The sequence below is a fragment of the Streptopelia decaocto genome (assembly GCF_964273445.1).
Source record: "Streptopelia decaocto genome assembly, chromosome: 3".
Lineage (NCBI taxonomy): Eukaryota > Metazoa > Chordata > Aves > Columbiformes > Columbidae > Streptopelia > Streptopelia decaocto.
This window is the reverse complement of record NC_138656.1, coordinates 57,856,627-57,876,956: the sequence shown is the minus strand read 5'-3', so window position 1 is coordinate 57,876,956 and position 20,330 is coordinate 57,856,627. Positions and strand designations below refer to the sequence as shown.

At 41.9% G+C, this 20,330-nt stretch overlaps 2 protein-coding genes across 8 annotated transcripts in view; one reads left to right on the top strand and one right to left on the bottom strand.

The window, feature by feature from the left end:
* Nucleotides 1–9,469, top strand: ZC2HC1B (zinc finger C2HC-type containing 1B; the record flags this gene model as incomplete). Its single annotated transcript, XM_082048945.1, has 7 exons — nucleotides 1–37; nucleotides 1,380–1,444; nucleotides 3,464–3,583; nucleotides 4,785–4,923; nucleotides 6,944–7,068; nucleotides 7,790–7,895; nucleotides 9,261–9,469. 7 exons carry the CDS (start codon nucleotides 1–3, stop codon nucleotides 9,467–9,469), a joined length of 801 nt encoding a protein of 266 aa, XP_081905071.1.
* Nucleotides 9,470–10,553: 1,084 nt separating this feature from the next.
* Nucleotides 10,554–20,330, bottom strand: part of PLAGL1 (PLAG1 like zinc finger 1) — a 52,214-nt gene continuing 42,437 nt past the window's right edge. For all 7 annotated transcript variants that reach the window (XM_082048628.1, XM_082048626.1, XM_082048629.1 and 4 more), the window contains 3 exons: nucleotides 19,666–19,785; nucleotides 17,588–18,084; nucleotides 10,554–17,224 (listed from right to left, as the gene is read on the bottom strand). In XM_082048628.1, the coding sequence (XP_081904754.1) occupies nucleotides 15,952–17,224; nucleotides 17,588–18,084; nucleotides 19,666–19,785 (1,890 nt within the window). In that variant the 3' untranslated portion in view covers nucleotides 10,554–15,951. The remainder of the gene's footprint in view (nucleotides 17,225–17,587; nucleotides 18,085–19,665; nucleotides 19,786–20,330) is intronic.

Genomic DNA, 20,330 nt, shown 5'->3' with positions numbered 1-20,330 from the left:
ATGAGTCGGGTACCAGGAATGGAGTTAAATGAAGCAAGTGAGTAACAGGTGCTGTTCAGTGATTTGGGTGAAATGTGATATTTGTGATTTACTGAAAAGGAAAATCTTTAGTAATAAAACAGTGCACATATTCTTTACTAGTCCTTAACTCACCTGGTGTTGTACCAAGTAACTAATCTTTTGTGACAAAGTGTCCTTTTTCCTGATTTCTTATTGCTGATTCAGTAATACTGTGCTTGTATGTAAATGCCTTTAAAAAAAAATTAAGTCAAAACTATGAGGGGATGAGAACAGAATAAAAAAGAGGGCGGAGAAAAAGGAGGATCCTTGAAAAGAAGAGTATAGTCCAGACTTAGCACAGGCACACGCAAAGATGTTGCTCTGTAACAAAAGTAGAAAGACATTGAAACAGAGGCAATAGAATAAGAGAAAAAGCTTATAAAAATGCTTCGTTCCTCTACGCTTGTAATCAATGAAACACTTGCAACCTTAATTCTGTGCCTCGGAGTATGATAAAATCTAAGGAAAAGGTAAGAAAGAAAAGCAGTTACACATCTGCTTCTGCTCAGCAAGACAAGGATTTCTTTTGTTTCTGAGGAGCAGGTAAGGAACGCTGAAATGAGAAATCTTTGACTGTGTAGGTTACAACTCTCATGAAAAGAGCTCTTTGTTTTTATTCAAGTTTTCTTAAAAGCTGTTTTTGTTTAATAATGTCCCTGCTCTGAAATGGGAATATGTGACTGCCATTGGAGTCAGGCTAAAAACTACTTTCCATGTAACTTAAAAACCTACTTTTTCAAAAAAGTACTGATTTTAAAACAAAAAAAAAGCCCCACAACTTTGATACCTACAAAGTAAGATCAACTTTGAATGCTGTGCAGTGTCATGGAAACATTCTGTCTGAAGAATTAAGATTGTGTCACACTTGGTGTGCCACTTTCTGGGATGGCGGTTCACCCTGAGCCATCAGTGGGCATGGCTGTTTCCTGATGACTGACAAACAAAAGGGAATAAATCTAGGTGCAGGTTGCCTGCTCTTGCTTTCCAGCCCCTGCCCTCCTGAATTTAGGCAGCAATTAACTTGAATACTCATCTATCATCTTGCCCAACCATGATGTCATTGTGAAAGGATATATCTGAACAGTCATTAAAAACAAAAAGCTGTCTGTCATAGTAAAGGAGAGTTTATGCTTCACAGGAACAAGATAAATAAGGTAGTTCTGCAGAAGGGAGCCCTGGCACATGGCTGTAGATGTACATCCCTTTCTGACAACGAAATCCTGTTTCAGCAAGGGCTTGATCCAAATGCTGACTTTGCTGTAGTCGAGTTGTCCTGTAGTGTGTAACTGAGGTTCTTGCATGGTTTGAATTTTACACAGCTGCCCGAAGTCAAGATCTGATTCCCTGTACAACCTGTGGAAGACGTTTCGCCCAAGATGTTCTGGTAAAAAACCCACTTTTTTTTTTTTTTTAATGGGAATGCAAATTCATTTAGCTGGAAGAGGTGGTAAGCACTGGAGAAGGAGGTGGCGGCTACTAGAGGAGAAATGGGTTGAAGATGTTGAAAAGAGCAAATGATCTAGTAACTGCTTTCATTAGTAAACCTGATTAGAGAATTAATGAGTATGCACAGAAATATTGTGGCTTAATCTGCAATCTTGCACTGTCTTAATTTACCTGCTTGTCCAAAACCAGATGTTTACTATATATGGCATTCAAAGTAACATGTTGTCTCTTGGTGAGACATGAATTACTGACCTGAAGCTTCCTTTGTGTCCCAGGTTTCTAGGCAGAATTTGTTATTTCAGGCTTCCTGGGAAAAACAGACTAATAAACCATCTGATAAGTAGGCCCTTTGACAGCGTAATGTGAGCACCAGGCTCTGTTCCAAAGCTGCTGAAGTGAATGAAAAGATTCGCCCTGACCTCCCTGATCCCCGGATTACAGACTAAATGGGTGGTTGCACAGCTTGCCTGGCACAACCCGACTGGTGGGGTTTTCTGCAAGGGGGGGGTGCTCTGCCTGCACCCCTCCCTCCTCAGTTTGTATTACTGATCCTGTGGCTCTGTGGTGGATCAGATCAGCCCTATGACAGAACAGAAAACAAACAAAAATACACTGGGATGAAGTTGGAACTACCCCATGTTAGTTCTACATTTGGTATCCCTGATCAGATACACGGAGAACATGGTGGTTTGATGTACCAAAATTGTTTGAAAACACAGCTCTTTTTGGGGGTGGGAAGGTTCTTGTCACTACGACTAGCATAAGAGACAAGTCCTGTAGTGCCTTCCTGTGCCCCGACGATGCAGGACTGATGTGCCCTTTGGTGGGCAAGACAGGGGATCTGCTCCCCTCTCAGTCCTGCAGAGGAATCCTCCTCTCTGGTTTGCTGTCAAAAATGTCTAGAAACAGAAGATAAGGACTTGAAGCACAGGAGTAGAAAGGTTCAGAGGGAAACAATAATGTAGAAATGTGTGTTGTGGTAGAAGGAGATCCTTCTTGGCCCAGCTGAGCCGTAAACAAAATGCCTTCCTCGGGCAGCAGCTTAATTCCTGTGGGAAGAGAGTGCATGGCATAGAAAAATTAATGAGAAGATCAAGAACAATAACTGAGAACAGTAAAGGGGGAGTAAGCAAAGGAAGATAGGAACAGAGTCTTTACCAGCGGTGGATGGGCTCAAATAGATGTTGTCTACAGCACAAGGGGGAGGGCATAGCCTGGCCCTTGCTTTCACTGTGTTCCTCACAAAGGAGACTGATCATCCTGTTGTAGAAGAGTGATGTGGATGCTAAAATCTGAGATGCTTCTGAATCTTAAAGCCTCCTTTGTTGTGAGGCATGTCTCTTCCACGAATTCAGCACTGGCTATCTACATACCTAAAACTTCTGTGTGCTTTCAGCTGCAGGTGGTATCCCTACTTTTCCTTCTGAATTGTCAGGTTACGTGTGCTGGTGAGCAGCTGCTCCCTTCCAGACAGGGGCTGTCACTGTTTCAGCGGTGTTGATGGGATGAACGGTGCTGCTGTTTGTCAGGGGAGCCCCTAGTCTGGAATACTTATCTAAACTCAAAGAGCTAATAATGTAAATATTTGCCCCTGGAACAGGATCAGTCTGTTCTCCACCTTGACCAAGAAAGAAAGAAAAACGGAGGGGAGAAATCCAGTGGGACTGTTCCTATTCACAGAGTCAGTGTGTTCTTCTCTGCAAATCATTATTTCTGCTGGCCTCCAGCACGTTGCTGAGCAGAACAAACTGGAAATGACTTCTATGTCTTATTTGTGTTGAACTGCAGCTGTTCTTGGACAGCTTTTTAAAGTTTTGCCAATCTCCTTTGGGAGTTAAACTGAACCTGAAATAAATACTGCTTCAGCGCCTTGCTCCTGAACAGAAATAATTTTAAAGCCTGTGTAAGGAATTATCATTAACAAAGCATGACTTTAGCACATTTCTTTGCATCCCAGCTGAGACACGATCCAATATGCAAGAAAGTCTTCAACAAGAAGCGCAAGCCCTTCAACTCTTCGAAACAGAGACTGCAGGGAAGAGAAATCACCACTGTGAGGAGGCAGCTCCCACAAAAGGTATAGTTAAAATTGAAGCACGTTGTGTTATCTCGATATGAAGTCTTTCATTCAGTAACGCTATGGTTTCCTCTGGGGACAAAACCTGGATATTGTGGATGAGTTTCACACATGTGCTTGACTCAGTGCCAAATTCTTTCCTGCCCCTCCCTGTGCTGCTAGTATTTGAGAATATTTCTCTGTTCAGAAGCCAAACCAGTAGGTATCATGACTACTCTGAGCACATCAGTGTCTCTGCTCTTCTAGGACATGTTCATTTTAAAGGCTATGAATCAGAGAATCATTTAGGTAGGAAAAGCCCTTTAAGACCATCAAGTCCAAACACTAACCCAGCACTGCCAAGTCCACCTCTAAACCATGTCCCTAAGTGCCACCTCCACAGGTCTTTTAAACACCTCCATGGATGGTGATGCAACCACTTCCATGGGCAGCCTGTTCCAATGCTTGACAACTCCTTTGGTGAAGAAATATTTCCTAATATCAACTCTGAAGCACCCCTGACACAGTTTGAGGCCGTTTCCTCTTTGTCCTATCAAGACACCTATGTAAGTCTCTGACAGCTCCTTTTTCACCTAAATTTGCAAGACTATGATCCAAGATGGTTTGGTACATAAATGTCCCGGGTTGAACCTGAGAGCTGTTAGTAGCACCAAATCTTCCATGGATCAAGCTACGGAGTTTCATAGCTGTTGAACTCAAGGGGTTTAAAAATGTATTTAAATGTAACAACTTATTTACAGAGCTGGAGGGAGGGGAGACTTAAGGTCTCCTGAGGAGGAGGGTAATACACATGTATATACACCTGTATAGTTTTACTCAGAGATGCCAAATCACAGCTGATCTGGCATCCATGCAGGCTGCTGTTATAAAATGTCATTTAAAGTCAGTTGTGGAAAGGAACAGAAATGCACAAAGGTTTAAAGCAAGAAGAAGAATCTGATGAGGGAAGGTGTTGGTCACAGTATCTTTTCTATTCCCTCTTAAGCATCCTTTGGTCTGACACGACCAGAGAGTTTGTTTGAAGGCATTATTCTTTCGTCTATCTTCTGCTGCTGTCAATAGACAGCAAAGGGCTAAATCAGCTTTCCTACACCTTTCAAAATATTTTTTCTTTCCCTCAGAGAGGAATAACCTTCAAGATTTTTCTCCATCCCTTGCAAGAAGGAAATATAGTTTGTGTCCTCCTTTGTTTCCATTACAGAATCAGCCACAGAAAAAATCTAACTGGAGGCAGCACCATGAGGATTTTATTAATGCTATTAGATCAGCCAAGCAAGTCACAAAAGCTCTGAAGGAGGGCCGCCCCCTTCCACCTCCTCCCCCACCAAGCATCAATCCAGGTTTGTGGTCTCGTTTATCTTATTACTGATCTTGTACTGATCAGTGCAGTGCAGTGAACTCTAATTATTCACAGCTGGGCTTCAGTTTTGCACCCCCCAGCACAACACAACATGAACATTAATTCCCTCTGTACTCTCTGTTTTTCAGCTGTATTTCTTGGCTTAAATTGAGTAGGAGTGCAATGCAGAGGTGATGGGGAAGAAAACTAAATATTTTTTAAATTTAAAGGCAGCAAGTTTGGCATTTGATATTACTGCTTTTCAGGGAGAGTCGAGGTGCCTGATTTCTAGTGCAGGCTGTACCGTGATATAACAGAAGGTGAAGTGCATCCCCTCACCATTCAAAACAACTCTAGCGCACATAGGTTTTCCCATCCCCATGTGGTGGCTTTTCCACTGTCCCCCACCCAACTGTGCAGATAGGGGAAGTCAGTCAGAAAAATATGTGTCTGGTTTACTACTAATACCAGGTGTGGTCTCTGAACAGAGCTCACTGTGTTAGAAGATACAGATCCAAAAAGATGCACATAGAACAACTATTTCTCATGATTAAGTGATTTATGAAACATGGAAGCAATCTTGGAAAAGGTCTTGGAATCCTGCCTGTGTTAGGAAGGTAGAGGGCAGGAGAGGAAGGGGGGGGCGGCGCTCTCTGGGCTCACTTCCAGAGCAGGAATTTGTGACTGATGAAGGCAAAAACAGCTGCCGTGATTCCAGCCTTTCTCCCCTTCCGGACTATGGCAATGCTGTGTAAGCAGCAGGACCCATCTTCCTTCCTTGATTGGGGTCAAGCTCTTCTCTGAATTTCCACTGCTGCATACTTTAATGACCCTGTTATTTCTCGCCTGACTCTAAGCATACCCCTCCCTTTCATTCTCCCTTTTGGAGGAAACCAAGTTGTGCAAGAGCTGCTGTAGTTGTGGAGAAAGGAACCGGAGAACTGCTTTTTAGGGAAGACAAATCCCTGAGGAGGCTAGTGAGGATGTATATCCTAAATGACAGGATGGGAAAGAAAGAAGATGGATTGTGGGGAGGAGAGAGAGATATTACTCTTCCCTCTCTTCCTCCTCCAAATAGAGCCCAAAGCTTCCCATTCTCCCCTGAAGTGCCAGGTACCCTGCCGGCCCCCCCGAAGCCAGGCATCTGCTCTGCCTCCTCCTCCCATCCTCTGCATTCAGAACCATTTTGCCCACTTTGCTGGTCCAGGGCTGGCTTTTGGGGGCTGCTTGGGCCATCTTTGCTGGGCCATTATTGAGAGAAATTATTTGTCAAGATGTTATATCTGTGATATTAGGATAAGGACACTTGGGATGCTCTTGTAAAAGGCACAGGATGGGGAGGAAAGGTCTGAGAATGTCAAGGGCAGTGTGAGGGCTGAATGTAACTGTGTTGACTCTGAACATCCTTCATTGAGACGAGTAGGACTGTGCCAGTGCTAAAAGCTACTGAATAGCTTTTAGCAGAAATCAGGACTATAACACTGTCAAAAACAACTCTAGGAAGGACTGCTCTGTGTTTTTCATGATGCTGCTTCACACCCAGAAACCAGGCTCTTGGATGTACCTTAGCTGGCAGGACACAACTTCTTAAGTGGTGTTTTGCCAAATAGCAATCTCAATGACCAGTCTTCAAAAGCAGTCTAAAATAGTGGGGTTTGACTACTCTACGAATTTTTAAATAATGCTTTTTCTGCAGACTTGTTAATTGCGAGGCTGGGCATGGGAATAGGACAAAGATAGTAAAACCTGCTTTTACTAATCCCCAGGGATTTATTTCTGAAAGCAATTATTGTTTGCTAGGTTAATACCGTACACATGTATTTCATGATCCAAAGTGCTTCTCTAGAGGAGATTTTTGTAGTTCTCCTTAGTTTGTATTTTGGAGCTGATGGGAACTCACCATGGTCACCTGCTGATGGAGCCAGTTTTTGAACTTCATCTTGAGCGCTCCAGTAAAGCAGAGCAATTCTTCTCCTATAGTGTATAAACGATGACACAAGTTGTTCCTTTCTTATGGCCAGACTATATTCAGTGCCCACACTGCTCAAGAAGATTTAATGAGGCTGCAGCACAGAGGCACATAAAGTTTTGTGAAGAACAAGCTATTCGCCGTGCCTTCGCCGCTAAGACCACCAGACAGGCTTTGGTAAGGAAACACAGTCACACTTGTCTTGTCCTGGAGGCAGATTTGCCAATCTGTAATTTATGGTGAGTAAAGACCTATATCAATATAAAACTTGAGATTCCAAGAAAGTTGATAAACTCTTGAGATAAGTGCTGGACATTAGCTAGGAGTTCCCTGAAACTGGAGCCCTTTGATCTAAAAAGCAACAGAATATGATAATATGAAAAAGTTGGACAACGATTTCTTCAGACTTTTCTGCAATTAGATTCCTGGGTAACAGCTGTAGGGAAGCAGAAACCTGGCAGCTTTTGCAATAGAGAGAAAGTTCTTCCTGATCGTTAGGGCTCCCTGCTGTTTGCAGGTTTGCTGTGCCCTGGAAATGTGCAGCTGATTTACTCCCTGGTCACTAGACACAAGGCCAAAGGGCTAAGCCCCTTTGCGAAATCAGAAAAGTGGAGTTGATTGGTAGTATCTGTAGGTGAGCTCCTATTTTATTACAGAAAAAAAAAATGTAAACAGTTCCTTTAGGAGAGTTCTTTTTTTCCTGTTTTTTTTTTTTCTTTTTTTTTAAAGATATTTGAAAATCTTATTATTCTTTTATCTATTTTGGGCAGGCAAATTGCTTCCAAGTGGTAAAGGTACACCTTTTTCCTGCTCCTTCCTAGCACTGCTTCAACAGTGATTTTGTGCTCATAAGCTCCTTGCTAGAGTTAAGTGCAGATTGTGCATCTTCTTTTACTAGGGCAAGCAACCAGTGGCTCAGAGGAAACCCCCAACCTTAACACCTGCCGTGTTATCACTTCAGAAGAGAGTACAAGAAGGTGCCCATACAGACAAACCTAAGCCAGGTAACAAGTTAATTTAGTGATATTTATGTTTTTCTTATAACAAGCTCTGATGTATTTGAGGTGAAGGCAGCATTTTCAAAGCAGATTCTAAGCTTTGGAATCCACTTTTCTGATAAAGTTTGAAATTTTTAAAATATTTTTTACAAGTCCAGACCTTGACATGAAATCCTAAATTCACTTCCATACAATACTTGTTAGAAATGAGAAGGGTCAAAAACTTCCAAGTGAATGTTGTTGATATTGAATGGCCTTCCAGGTCATTATCCTGATCCATCATGCTGTGTGTGCACACAGAAGTTTTCATGTGGGCTGTCAGGAGGGGCTTCTTAGCCTTTTCAATTAGAGGTCCTCAAACAGAAGTGTCTATATAGACCTAAAATACGGGGTCTGTGTGTGAGGTTCCTTCTGCCCCATAAAGGACTCCGTCACCTTTAATCTTTCATGTGAGGATTTATTCCATTTGTATCTTAAGTCCATTTAGATGAAGTATCAAGCTTTTGTATGTTGTTTACTCCACGTGACATTCCCCCTGTTGATTCAGCCTTAAAATTAACACCACCACATGCCTAGAACAGCTCCCTCTAAGCCACATACCATGTAGTATGTTTGCTAGCACTCATTAGTACCAGTAATCATGACCAGTACTCAGTCTATGTTTAGAAGATGTTTTATAAAGTTATTTTAATGGTTATGTGTAGTGTAACCTGTGAATGATAACACATACTGCTCTCCGCATCAGTATCTTTGATCCCTGCATTTCTGCGTTTTATGTTGAACTCATGTAGGTTATAATTTTTTATGGCTTTTTTTTTTTTGAATATGCAGAGACCTCTCCAGGAATACTGCAGCAAACCAGAAAAGCTTCAGATGTACCTCCTGGAAAAAAGGCTTCAGGAGAGTCTGGGTAAGAAATAAATCTTTATTTCAACATTCTAACATAAGAGGACCTCATTTGCTTTTGTGTATATACAATTTCCTGTTGCAGTGTTTGCAGTATGAACTACTTTGTATTAATTAAAGCAATCAATTGCACTGGAAATTTTCGCAAAGCTCCTCACGTCCCCAGCGTAGGCTGCTGAGAAGATTTATTTTGGTGTTAAATGTTGTTTGGTTTGGAGCAGCTTCAATTCAAGTAGGCAGTGACTGTGTCCTGCATTAACAGCCATCTTGGGAGGATTTGTTTCTTGATAATGCAAACCTCTCTAGCAGGTCTTGTCCTCTCAGGTTGTGCTTCTGTTGTACAAGTGAGGAAGATGCCAGCGTCTGTTTCAATAATCACTATGTCAGGGTGACAGTGTGGAGGTTCTTCCTTCTCCCTAGTGTTAACTTTCCCAGACAATGATGTTTGGTTCTTCTGCTCTTCAGACCATGCAATCAGGGTTGCTCCCATCTTGGGCCACGCAGAGCTGTGTCAGAGCAGCAAGAAGGCCTTCCAGCTCCTGCTTGAGGTGGTCGTGGTGCTGTCGTACAAGGGGATGGCTCAAATGATCAGCATCTCACACCCCCGTGAGATGCATGCCACTGCAGAAAATGAGATCCTGGCAGAGAATGTGGCCAAGATGGATTCCCTGTAGCTGGCAAGCCTGCGAGATGAGCTTCTAAGGATGCTCAGAATGTGAGATAAACAGTAATATGCACAGAACAGTCTGTTGCAGAGACTCACATTCAAAGTCTTTGCTGGCTCCTTCTATGTGGAGTTTTGCTGTCCTTGTTTGCTGCTGGTCAGTGACTAAGTACCTTCAACTGTGGGGAAATCTGCAAAGTGTTCAGTCCACTGTGCCATCAACTCTACCTACCTGCTTGATTTTGCCAGCTACAGGACAAACTGTTGACAGTACCCAGTGGTCTCATCTGGCGTTCTCCACTCCCCAGGTAACCATGAGTCATTACATTGTTAACAGTCACAAGTAACCAAGCAGCATCTTGCATGCCAGCAACAAGGATTTATTGATACCATCACCATTCTCCAAGTTTAGCCACTGAACTCTGAAACTCAGGGCTTGACAGACTTGGAGCGGAGATGCCTCTTTCCCTAGTGACACTGGCGAGTCCAGGTATCACTGGGGTTGTAGTTGCAGACAGTTTACGGAGGCTTGGGACAGTCTCTGCCTGCAGCAGGTCCCCACGACAGACATCCACACTAGCGTCCAAAATATAGGAGAGAGTCCTGTATGTCCCCGGGAACGGTGGAAGTGACTGGCCTGGGTGCGCTTGTAGGTGCTGGGCTGTTGGCAACTGCTCAATTTTTCGTAAAACTTAAGCTTCACAGATGCTTTACAGAGCACTTTGGGCTACTGAGAACTCAGTTCCAGCGCAAAGCAAAAGTGCTTTTTAGCTGAGAAACCAGGCAAGAGAAACTGGCTTTGAGTGGTGCAAATAAATGTTTTCATCCTTAATGTGCCTTTAAATGGTTTCTGGGGTGAGCTCCTCCATCACCTTTACTAGGGATCGAGGTTTAATCTTCTTAAGTAAAATGGAGTAAAATATAAAAGCTAATTGTATATAAATAGCAACTATATGACTTGGTGCTGCTTTCAGATCGCAAATGCGCAACAGAAGATAACAGTGGCTGGTCTGCAAGGCTGTGTTATGGTTTTCTTCTGAAGCACTACAGAAGACCTTAAACAACACAATTTTCCAGCACCTCTTCCACCCCAAGTGCTACAGCTGCCACACTCAATAAAATAAGCAAACTGAAATCCACCATTTTTCCCCTTGATCCCCTGTTTACTTGTGTCAGTTGCCAAAATTTAATTAAATGATTGCGTCTGTGGGGATGGATGTTGCCCATGGTTCATTCAATGCTTTTAACAAAATGTAGGAAGATCCAGAATCATATGATTTTTTTCCCCTAATGTTTTGCTTGATACGTTGAACAAAATGAAGGAACATTTTTTGAATTTTGTGTATATATTTAATAGAATCTCCCAGTAAACAACAAACGATAGTGATTTGTAAGTGATAAATGCCATGTATGCTGTGCATCAGCTTCAAAGCACTTCAAGTGCAGACTAACTAAAACCAAATCTCATTCTTATCACAGAAACATAGAATGGTTTGGGTTGGAAGGGACATTCAAAGGTCACCTAGTCCAACTCCCCCTGCCATGAGCAGGGACATCTTCAACCAAATCAGGTTTCTCAGAGCCCCGTCCAGCCTGGCCTGGGATGTCTCCAGGGATGGGGTGTCTACCACCTCTCTGGGCAACTTGGGCCAGTGTTTCACCACCCTCATTGTAAAAAATTTCTTCCTCGTATCCAGCCTGCATCTCCCCTCTGTTAATTTAAAAACATTACCCCTCGTCCTATCACAACAGGTCCTGCTAAAATGTTTCTCCCCATCTTTCTTGTAGGCCCCTTTAGGTTCTAGAGGTCTGCAATAAGGTCTTCCCAGACCCTTCTCCAGGCTGAACAACCCCTTTCAGCCTGTCCTCATAGGAGAGATGCTCCAGCCCTCTGCTCATGGCCGTTCTTCAGAGGCAGCTCTTCACACTCCATCCACCTCTTGATGTAGCCAGCCACCCCTCCACCCTTTCTTCCTCGCCTGTGCTTTCTGAACAGCCTGTAGCCATCGATCACTGCACTCCAGTCATGGGATTCGGCCCACCAAGTTTCAATAATGGCAACCAAGTCGTAGCTTTCTAGCAGCATGGTGGCTTCCAACTCCTCCTGTTTGTTTCCTATGCTGTGTGCATTGGTGTAGAGGCACTTCAGCTGAGCTGTTGGTCACGTCAACTTCTTAGAAGAACACCCCATAGTTCCTTTGAGGTATTTGATTGGTGTTTCCTTGTTGGCTTGTATTACTGTTCCACTAAAAACCTCAATTGCTTTTACAAATTGATGGCTAAGACAGAAATATTGTGGAGGCATATCCTTTTCTTATTTTTTTGGCCATCTGATTTATTACCTTGGATCACTTTGCATAAACTTTCAATATCGCACTATGTTGGGGTTGTTTGTTTGATTTTTTTGATTTTTTTTTAGCTCAACAAAGCTTTCAATTAAAATCCATACGGAATGTTCTTGCATAGTAAATGTTTATAGAGTAAATGAAGACGAAAAGTAGTTGGAAACAGCAATAATAAATATCAGACTTTACAAAGTGTAATTAAACTCTACTCTAGGCTGTAGCTAACGGTATTTAGATATAGAAAGGATAACACTGAAGCACGTGTAACTCCTATAGCTAGACTGTCTTAGAAACAATGGGCATAAAATCAGCCCAAATGTATTAAAATGGAGCTTCTTGGCCTTTTTTTCAAACCAGGAAGGAGGTCCGGGGCGCGGGCAGGAGGGAGAACCAAACCAACCCCATGCCAAACTGTCTTGTTCAATGTTATCACAGCTGTTTTCTTTTATACCTTAGTAAATGAACCCTCAAAAGTTAAAGCAAATGTTGTGTTTGGGGTCCCCCCCTTATTTCTCTTTGTGTAGAGCTGTTTGGTATGGATTCAACAGTTCATTTTTCAGTGCCCTACAGAAAACATAATTATAGGGACAGGAATGATGTATTCAAGAAGAGTATTTTAAAATTCTGCTAGCAGAAAAATGAATCAGTCATTAATATATGGAACTTACCATCCTATTTTAGACTGGCTGGGAAAAACTCTTGAAAATTAGCAACAACTCATTGGTTAAGAAAATGGGGAGTCCCAACAGGAACAGTTGGTAAATAAAACCAAAGTAAAATTAAATGAAACATGGCTTCTGATAGGGGGTGGGAACAGTGCAGGAGTGTAGTTTTGGCTCCTCAACATTTTTTCAGCAGGTTTACATGATTTCTTTTTTTTTTTTCTTTTCATAAAATGAGTACACTTTTTTGTTTGTTTTTGATATGAGATCAAATGCTAAGTTTCTCTATTTTTACAGTATCATTTCATTATAGTAATTCTGTTGTTTAGCTGCCAGATATCACACTGGTTTATAACTCCTAGTTACATAGGATAAGCATCTCTCACCAATGCATCTTTCCATGTTTCAGAAGATGCTGAGGTCAGGCAGCAACTCTCTCTTGGCAGCTCAGAGCTACAGTCCGGCACCTCAAAAAAGTGGGTGCCCATCTGGCTCAGTGTTTGCATAATGTTTTCTTTTTAACATCACATTTTAATCCAAAGACAAGTAATCCAGTAATTAGTTACATCTCCTATAGAAGCACAAACCAAAATGACAAACTGTCCATTAACAATATATGATCTGGCAGTGCTACAAAATTTGTGGGTTTGCTTTTTTTTTTCCCAAGTAAAGGCTTGGAGCAAGACAGGTGGACACAATTGGCATGAACAATGAAAACAATTCAATATGTGAACATATACACACACCTTTCCAAGTCCGGATGGAAATACAAGCCTAGCTGTAGAATGTGCACGTAACACTGTTTGTAACCTTTTCCCTGTTCTGGAACTTGCCATTTAAATAACTGCTAACTGGGCATGACAATGCAGCACCTGCTCTTCTTCCTGCTGTTGTCATTACGAGAATTACCTTAAAATTCCTTCTGGCTTGCCTTATGTAAAAAATTTTCTTAAATACCTTAGTGTGTATCTGAAAAACACATTCTCACATTGACTGAACTAATACGACCTTTACTTAATCCAAGTACTGATAAACTTTTATGTATATTCAGCTTGTTGTAGTTGTACAGTGTCATTGCAGTTCATTAACAGCAAAACAGCAATCATTTAAAAATATTTTATATTTGAAGCTGTCTCAAAATATTCCTGTCACTAATGGTGGAGAAGAAAATAAGCTCACTCAGGGTTTGAGAATTTAATCTGTTTTAGCTACAACAGGATCCATTAGTAATTGCATCATCCACTAAAACCAGGATTATTTTTTTTAATAAGCACGGGTTAGTCAATAAAGTAAACTGTGGTCTTTTGATAATGTCATCTACTAGGAGATGTGACTTTTGCAATTTCTGCTAGTTTAAGCGCTAGGTTGTTAAGAAATAGACTGCTTTAGCTTATTGAATTATTTGGTATACTGCTTTTTACAGAACTTTTTTAGAAACTGCTTATATAGAACTTGCTCAGCATAAGTACCTAAGTTTGCTTAGGCCGCAAGTTGTGAACTTTCAAACTTTCTGCCTTGTTAAGCAAAAAGGCCCCCCAAGTCTGTTCAAAGAAGAAGATAAGGGAGCTTCTGATTATCAGCAGAAGATGTATCCCTAGATAAAAGTAAAGAAACAGAACAGCAAGTCTAAAAGAAGATGAGACACAGAAGAATGTTTCGACTATTGTCAAGGACTTATTTATCTCCCCAGCTGCAGGTGTAAAATAGCAACTGATGGACAGGACCTAGTATTGACATCCAGTTAAGTAAAAGAGAAACAACTACCCACAGAGATAAGAAACAGCCCACCAGATGAAAATTAAGAGATCCACTGAAGAATGGGGAGCCCCCAAACTCTGATTTTACAATTGGCCCAAATTGATGCACAAGGGATAGGAAGTTTAGATTTACAATTGCCCGGGATCTTCCTTGCTCAGGGTCCCTCTTCCAGAGGCACGCAACTCAAGCTTCTCTCCATGCTATGCTTTAGAAATTATTTAATTATTTAAGAAAAACTTCTGGAATCTGTAGCTGCGTGTCTGCTTCTGGAAATCTAGGGAAAAAAAAAACTTTCCTAACAAGGTGCTAGGACTGTCACACCAAAACACCCTCAATTGGAAATGTACACGGACAGTTCGCTCCAGGAAACAAACATAAGTCCCCGTGGTTCTGGTCTGAAAGAAACAAAGGCTGGAAGTCCAACTGCAGTTGTCCCAAGGCTACTGAGATAAACCCCTGCAATTAAAATGGCCTCAATCACACCCACTAATTTCAGGTGACACTTGGGAGGCAGGTTCATAACCTGGTTTTGAACAGGGCCAAGCATGAGCTCATCACCACAACCCTTCTGCATATGGACATGCCCCTACAGAGGTCTCACCTGATCGCAGGCTCCCCTGGGCAGGCTGCCTGGCCACGGGTGGCCTCTGTGAAGGGATCCACATTTCGGCTGGCTATGATGAATAATCATTTTCCAGACTAAACAAAGGCCACTTTTATCAACAGAAGCTGAATAAAGGCCTCTTCGCTAGGAAACATTATTTTTTATTGAGTGTTAAATGAATCAACTTGTTGACCCAATGGGATAACATATGCTTAAATTTAAGCAAATGCTTAAGTGCTTTACTAGAGTGAAAGCCCAGTGTCTGATACCTTGCCAGATCCAGCTCTAAGTGAAAATTAATGTTTTGCTTTAACCTTTGAGACAATTCACTTCCCATTCTGAAAACTGCACATGTACAAGACATCAGTTCTTAAACAGTCATGCAGAAGTGGTAGTTATTTCCAGCCCCAAGGAAAAAATACATGAAATACACACAGCTGAAGTGCACCTCAGAAAACAAAAATTTAGTTAAATGTAATCACAATAGTGATCTTCTTCATTTATAAAAAAGTGAAACAGGAGGTAAGATTTACTCTTGGAATGATTCTGATTTAAATTAAAAATTAATAAAGTTCAGTAATTAAGTGCTTAACAGAAATCTATGTGATGTTGATAAATAGTTCGTTACATTTGCCATGTGTATAAATTTGCTGTGATTTATGTCTCATTAAAATTGTTTTTCCTGTGATTTCCCCCTTCTTCCCATTCACCCTAACCCTATTTCTCCTACTGCAGTAGCCATAGTTTTTTTGCGCCTGTTATGATCCTTTGCTATCATTGAAGATATTTATTCAGTTGTTTGCCTGAAAGGTAAGAAACAAAAATAGAGAAGGTGTTGAGGGAAATATGTTAGTTCTACTATTGTCATATGCTAAAAAACTAATAGTAGTATGAAAAATAGAGCTTCTCGTTTATTAACATCCTGAATTTAACTACCATGTTCATAATGTGCTTTGAAAACATTTGTGGCAGTTTTTTCTTAAAAAAAAAAACAAAACCAAGACAAAACAAAAAAAAAACCCAAACCAAAACTACCCCATCCTAACAGATTTAAGAAAGAAGCACAGTCTTTAAAAAGAAGGGGAAAAAAACCCGAAACAAACAAGCAACCCCATGGTGATAGTTATTTGAAGGCATGGTGAAAATGAGGCAATGTTACAGAATTTGTAGTGGATGGAAAGGAACGAGGAAGATGGTGCAGCTGGTTTATGGCCATCCCACCAGTTGCTAGCTGAAGACCTTGCTGTTGGCCAATGCCATTCAGCCTGGGTGGTGGTTCCTCGGGACCAAGTGCCATTGTCATGTCCCCAGTAGTGTTCTGGTTGTCACTTGGTGGGAGCTGCCAGAAACTCATCACATGAGTGAGATCCATGAAAGGCAGGCTCGTAGTTTCAGCTGCTGCCTCTGTCTCCTTGTGTATTGGGTACTTGTTAGTATCCCCTACAGGCCCTGAGGAAGCTTCTTCCAGACTGATTTTGTGGAGAGACTGAGGTTCTGGTAACGGCAGGTCCTCAGGAAGATGCATGTTATAGCCTTTAACATCCACTTTTATCGGTAGAGTCTTGAGGGATCCTGCTGCAAATGAGGTAGAACTAAGGTCATATTTATTAGGCTGCTGAAGGTTCAGGTTGGCAGGAACGGCTGTGGAGCATGGTGTGGGATGGACAGCTGGAAGGCTGTCTGCACAGCCCATCCTTGGCAAATGAGACGGTTCCAGAGGAAGAGCGGTTTGTAAGCTTGGCTGGGAATGAAGATGTGAACAGTTGTATTCCTCCGATTCTGAACTATTCAAAATCCCATTCTGCACAGAGACCCTTTCAGGAAAAGGGGACAGTATGCTAGCATCTTCCTTCAGTCTGAATGGGAAAAGCTGGTCAAGGAGACCCACTGAGTCACCATTCTGCAATCTGCTCTTCAGCAGTTCTTGTGGATGAGTCTTCCTAGTGTGGCGAGTCAAGTGGTCCTTCCGCCCAAACCTCTGGGCACAAAACTGGCACAGAAAGTCTTTGCAGCCTGTGTGAACTACCATGTGCCGTCGCACGTCTTTACGGGTGTAGAAGTGACGCTCACAGTGGTCACACTTGTGTTTCTTTTCCTTGGTATTGCCAGTTGGTTTTCCTGCATGGCTTTTGAGGTGTTCCAACAAAACTTCAGTACCGCCAAACTCCTGGGCACATACCCTACAGGTAAGGTCCCCACTGGTGGCTGCATGAAGAGCCAAGTGTCTCTTATAGCCTAGCTTGGTGTTGTACTTCTTGCCACACTCTTCGCACTTGAAGGCCATCTTGTTAGGGTCATGAGTCTGAAGATGATTCTTTAGATGGTCTTTCCTGTGAAAGGTCTTTTCGCAGTACCCACACTGGTGAGATTTCTGTGGAGAATGAGTGGCTGAGTGCCTAAGACCGAAAAAAAATATATATATATTTGCATTTACATTCACTCTAGAACACAGTGCAACTTCAAGACTTGAAAACACTCTTGAAGGAAGGCATTTTCACAAGTTCTCAGATTATCAGTAAAAGGGGGCAAAGTGTTAAGCATAAAGCCTAGAGTAGGTTAAAAGTGCTCAACATAATCTTTTTGAGTAGCCCCCGCAATTGAGGGAGATCAGTTTTTCTCCAATTCTACCAAAACAGGAATAATAAAAACTGAAACTTGGGGATTAACTGCCACTAGGACACTCAAGAGGAAAAATATGTTCTTGGCTTTTTTTCCCCACCCACCCACCCACCAGTAAAGGAGCGCCTTCAGAGCTGTACCTGAGCAGTTTATATTTGGAAATGAAGGCTTTTGTGCATCCGTGCTGTGAACACTTGTAGGGGCGCTCCCCTTTGTGCGCGTAAGTGTGGACTGTGAGCTTGTCAACGGAATCGAATATCTTCCCGCAGAGTCGGCAAGGGTAACTGTCTGACTGCTTCACTTCTCTTCCCTTCAACAATGAAGACCGGCCATTTCTCCATTTAGGTATAAACCTCACAAGAGCATCACAAGTGCTTCCAGAGCCAGCACAGCCAAGCTTCGCAGCAGAGGAACAGGAAATGGTCCCGTAGCACTGGGCAATGCTTTTGCCTAATGCTGCTCCTCTTAGTTTCCCTTTCAGTTTGCTTTTTGTTTTTACAGGTCCCAATTTATTTGGTGATCTGAACCTGGTGGTAAGGACTCGGTCTTTATGGATGCACTCGTGAGATTCTAGCAGAGCAAAAGTTGCAAAAGTGCTTCTACAGCTGGAGCATATCCAAGGGTCTACAGGCTCCTTCTGCAATGAGAACAGAAACAGATCTTTCATATTGGCCGTTCTAAGGAAAGGCCATATTCTTCTCACTGACCCTATATCTTCTCTTGGGCTTTCTCAAAACCTGTTGTTGTCCCTAGCAGTATTTACTTCAGTGTACTACCACACGACTGTTCAGCTGGAAACGGATTCTCTCTACGAGTCTACAAACTAGAAAGAAAAGAGAATGGTTGGCTAAATAATTATTTCCATGTTTTTGTTTAGCATTTACTGTAACAGTCCCAAGTCCTTCACCTTTGTTTGCTTGAGCTTACTAAATTTCAAAGCCTCTACATTTGCTCCTTTTATGGAATTATTCTTAAAAGTAGTTGGAAATTGTACTTTATCCTTAGACTGATATAATTTATCTGCTATTGCAACCATACAAAAATTGGATGGGTTTCTGCCCACAAATGTAGTTTAGCTGTACAGGATTTCCTTATGTTTTGGGCTGACTCCATGCTTTACCAGACAGTAATGGTCACTGTCTCCAGGAGAGACTTCCTCACTTAGCTTGACACTTGGCATTAGACTTTCTTAAACTCAGTAAGAAACACCTTAGGTTTGGGGATCTCAGGCCTACCCTAACTTAGAGACATTAAAACAAACATTTTTGGCAAGCAAGGCATTATTTGGAAGCATTATTTCTGTGGAAGTAAGAGCTCTACTGGATTGAGTTGAATTCACTTTTAATATTGACAGTTAAAAAATTCCAATGAAAAACAATTACAAAAAAAACCCAGTCACTGATGAAATGTATTTTCAATTAATATTCGACCATGTACATCTTTAGCTGTCTTTATATTTTACTTCAGCTTCTCATAAACTGTCCTTACCTTCCCTTGCTCTTGAGCTGGCTTGCTCTGAGAACATGGTGAGGCTATGCCCAATCTGTCTTCATCAAGGGACAGAGCACTCCCCTTCCTTACCTGTGTCTGACACTGTGGCCCTCCCTCCCCTTCTTTCTGGGGTATTCTCTTAAGCCCTCACATGAAAACACAACTATGGGGTTACTTCCCTTCCCAGAGCACCTCTGAATTCCTGGTTCTATCATATTCCCTGTTGAACATTTCCTTCTAGAGCAGGTATCAGTCTTCAGGGTCATGTTTTCAACACTTAGGAACTTTTCTATCAGTTGAAGCATTCCAACTATCATACAGAGGGGAAGGTATAGGATTAGAAGAGAAGGGTTATTGCACGTGAAGGACTGAAACAATCAGTACGCTATCTGACCAACCAGTCAGAGCATAAAAAGGGGGAACTGGTGAAAGGCGTCTGAGGCAGGAAACCTTGGTTATATACAAATTAATGCAAATCTCAAGTCTTTCCAACACATCCCATTGGTGCCACTGGCTATATCTAATGGCTCCATTGGAGTACAAGCACAGGAGAAAAAGAGCAGCCTTTCTCTGAGTAGTTGGTCGGCTAAAATTGCTCTTGGCTTTATGTTAGCCTACTACACTATGGTCTACTCTAGCATTACCAGAGTTACATCAAAAGAGAAAGTATGTAAATTGTAATTTACTATGTCTGGTGATGGCTTGAATGGAGATGAGGTGTACTTACTGTTACTGGAGGCAAAGGACAGACATCAGATTCTTCTTTAATGAATACTGCAGAAGCTTCCATAAATTTGGCATAATCGGCAGCATACCATACTTTCAATTCTGTGTGGGGTTCAATTGGCTGTGAATCGAAGAAGATAGCACATGTCTACTTGTGCCAATTTTCCCATAACAAATAATACTGAAGATTGGTAGGAGGTGTGTGTACAATTTGTGTCCTTACCCAAGTTGCATTCTTCAAATCAGTTTAAATTATTAGAAACTTTACTTAAAGATTCAAGCACTTTTTGAGTATTACTATCCACTAGGGTTTGACACCTTCAGTTTCTAGAAGTAGAAATGCATGTGGACAGAGATTTTGGGGTGAAGAGTAGCAGGAGCGGTGCCTCAGCCCTTATGACCTTTGCTCAGTGAGATCTATTTGTCTGTGGTGTTCAGACATCCAGCAGTCTTTCCAAGCAATATCCCATGCCTATTCCTCCATCTTTCGAAGCCCACTGAACATAATGCTTAACTATAGGGTACAGGCAAAGGAAAAATCCATCATTTGGATGCCTCCTAGATGTGTCACACTCCTAAAGCCTGGGTGCAGAGTTGATCAATATGTGGACTGCCGTTCTAACCTGCATGTTTCCACGTGTTGGCTCCAGTGTGTCAGGCTTTACA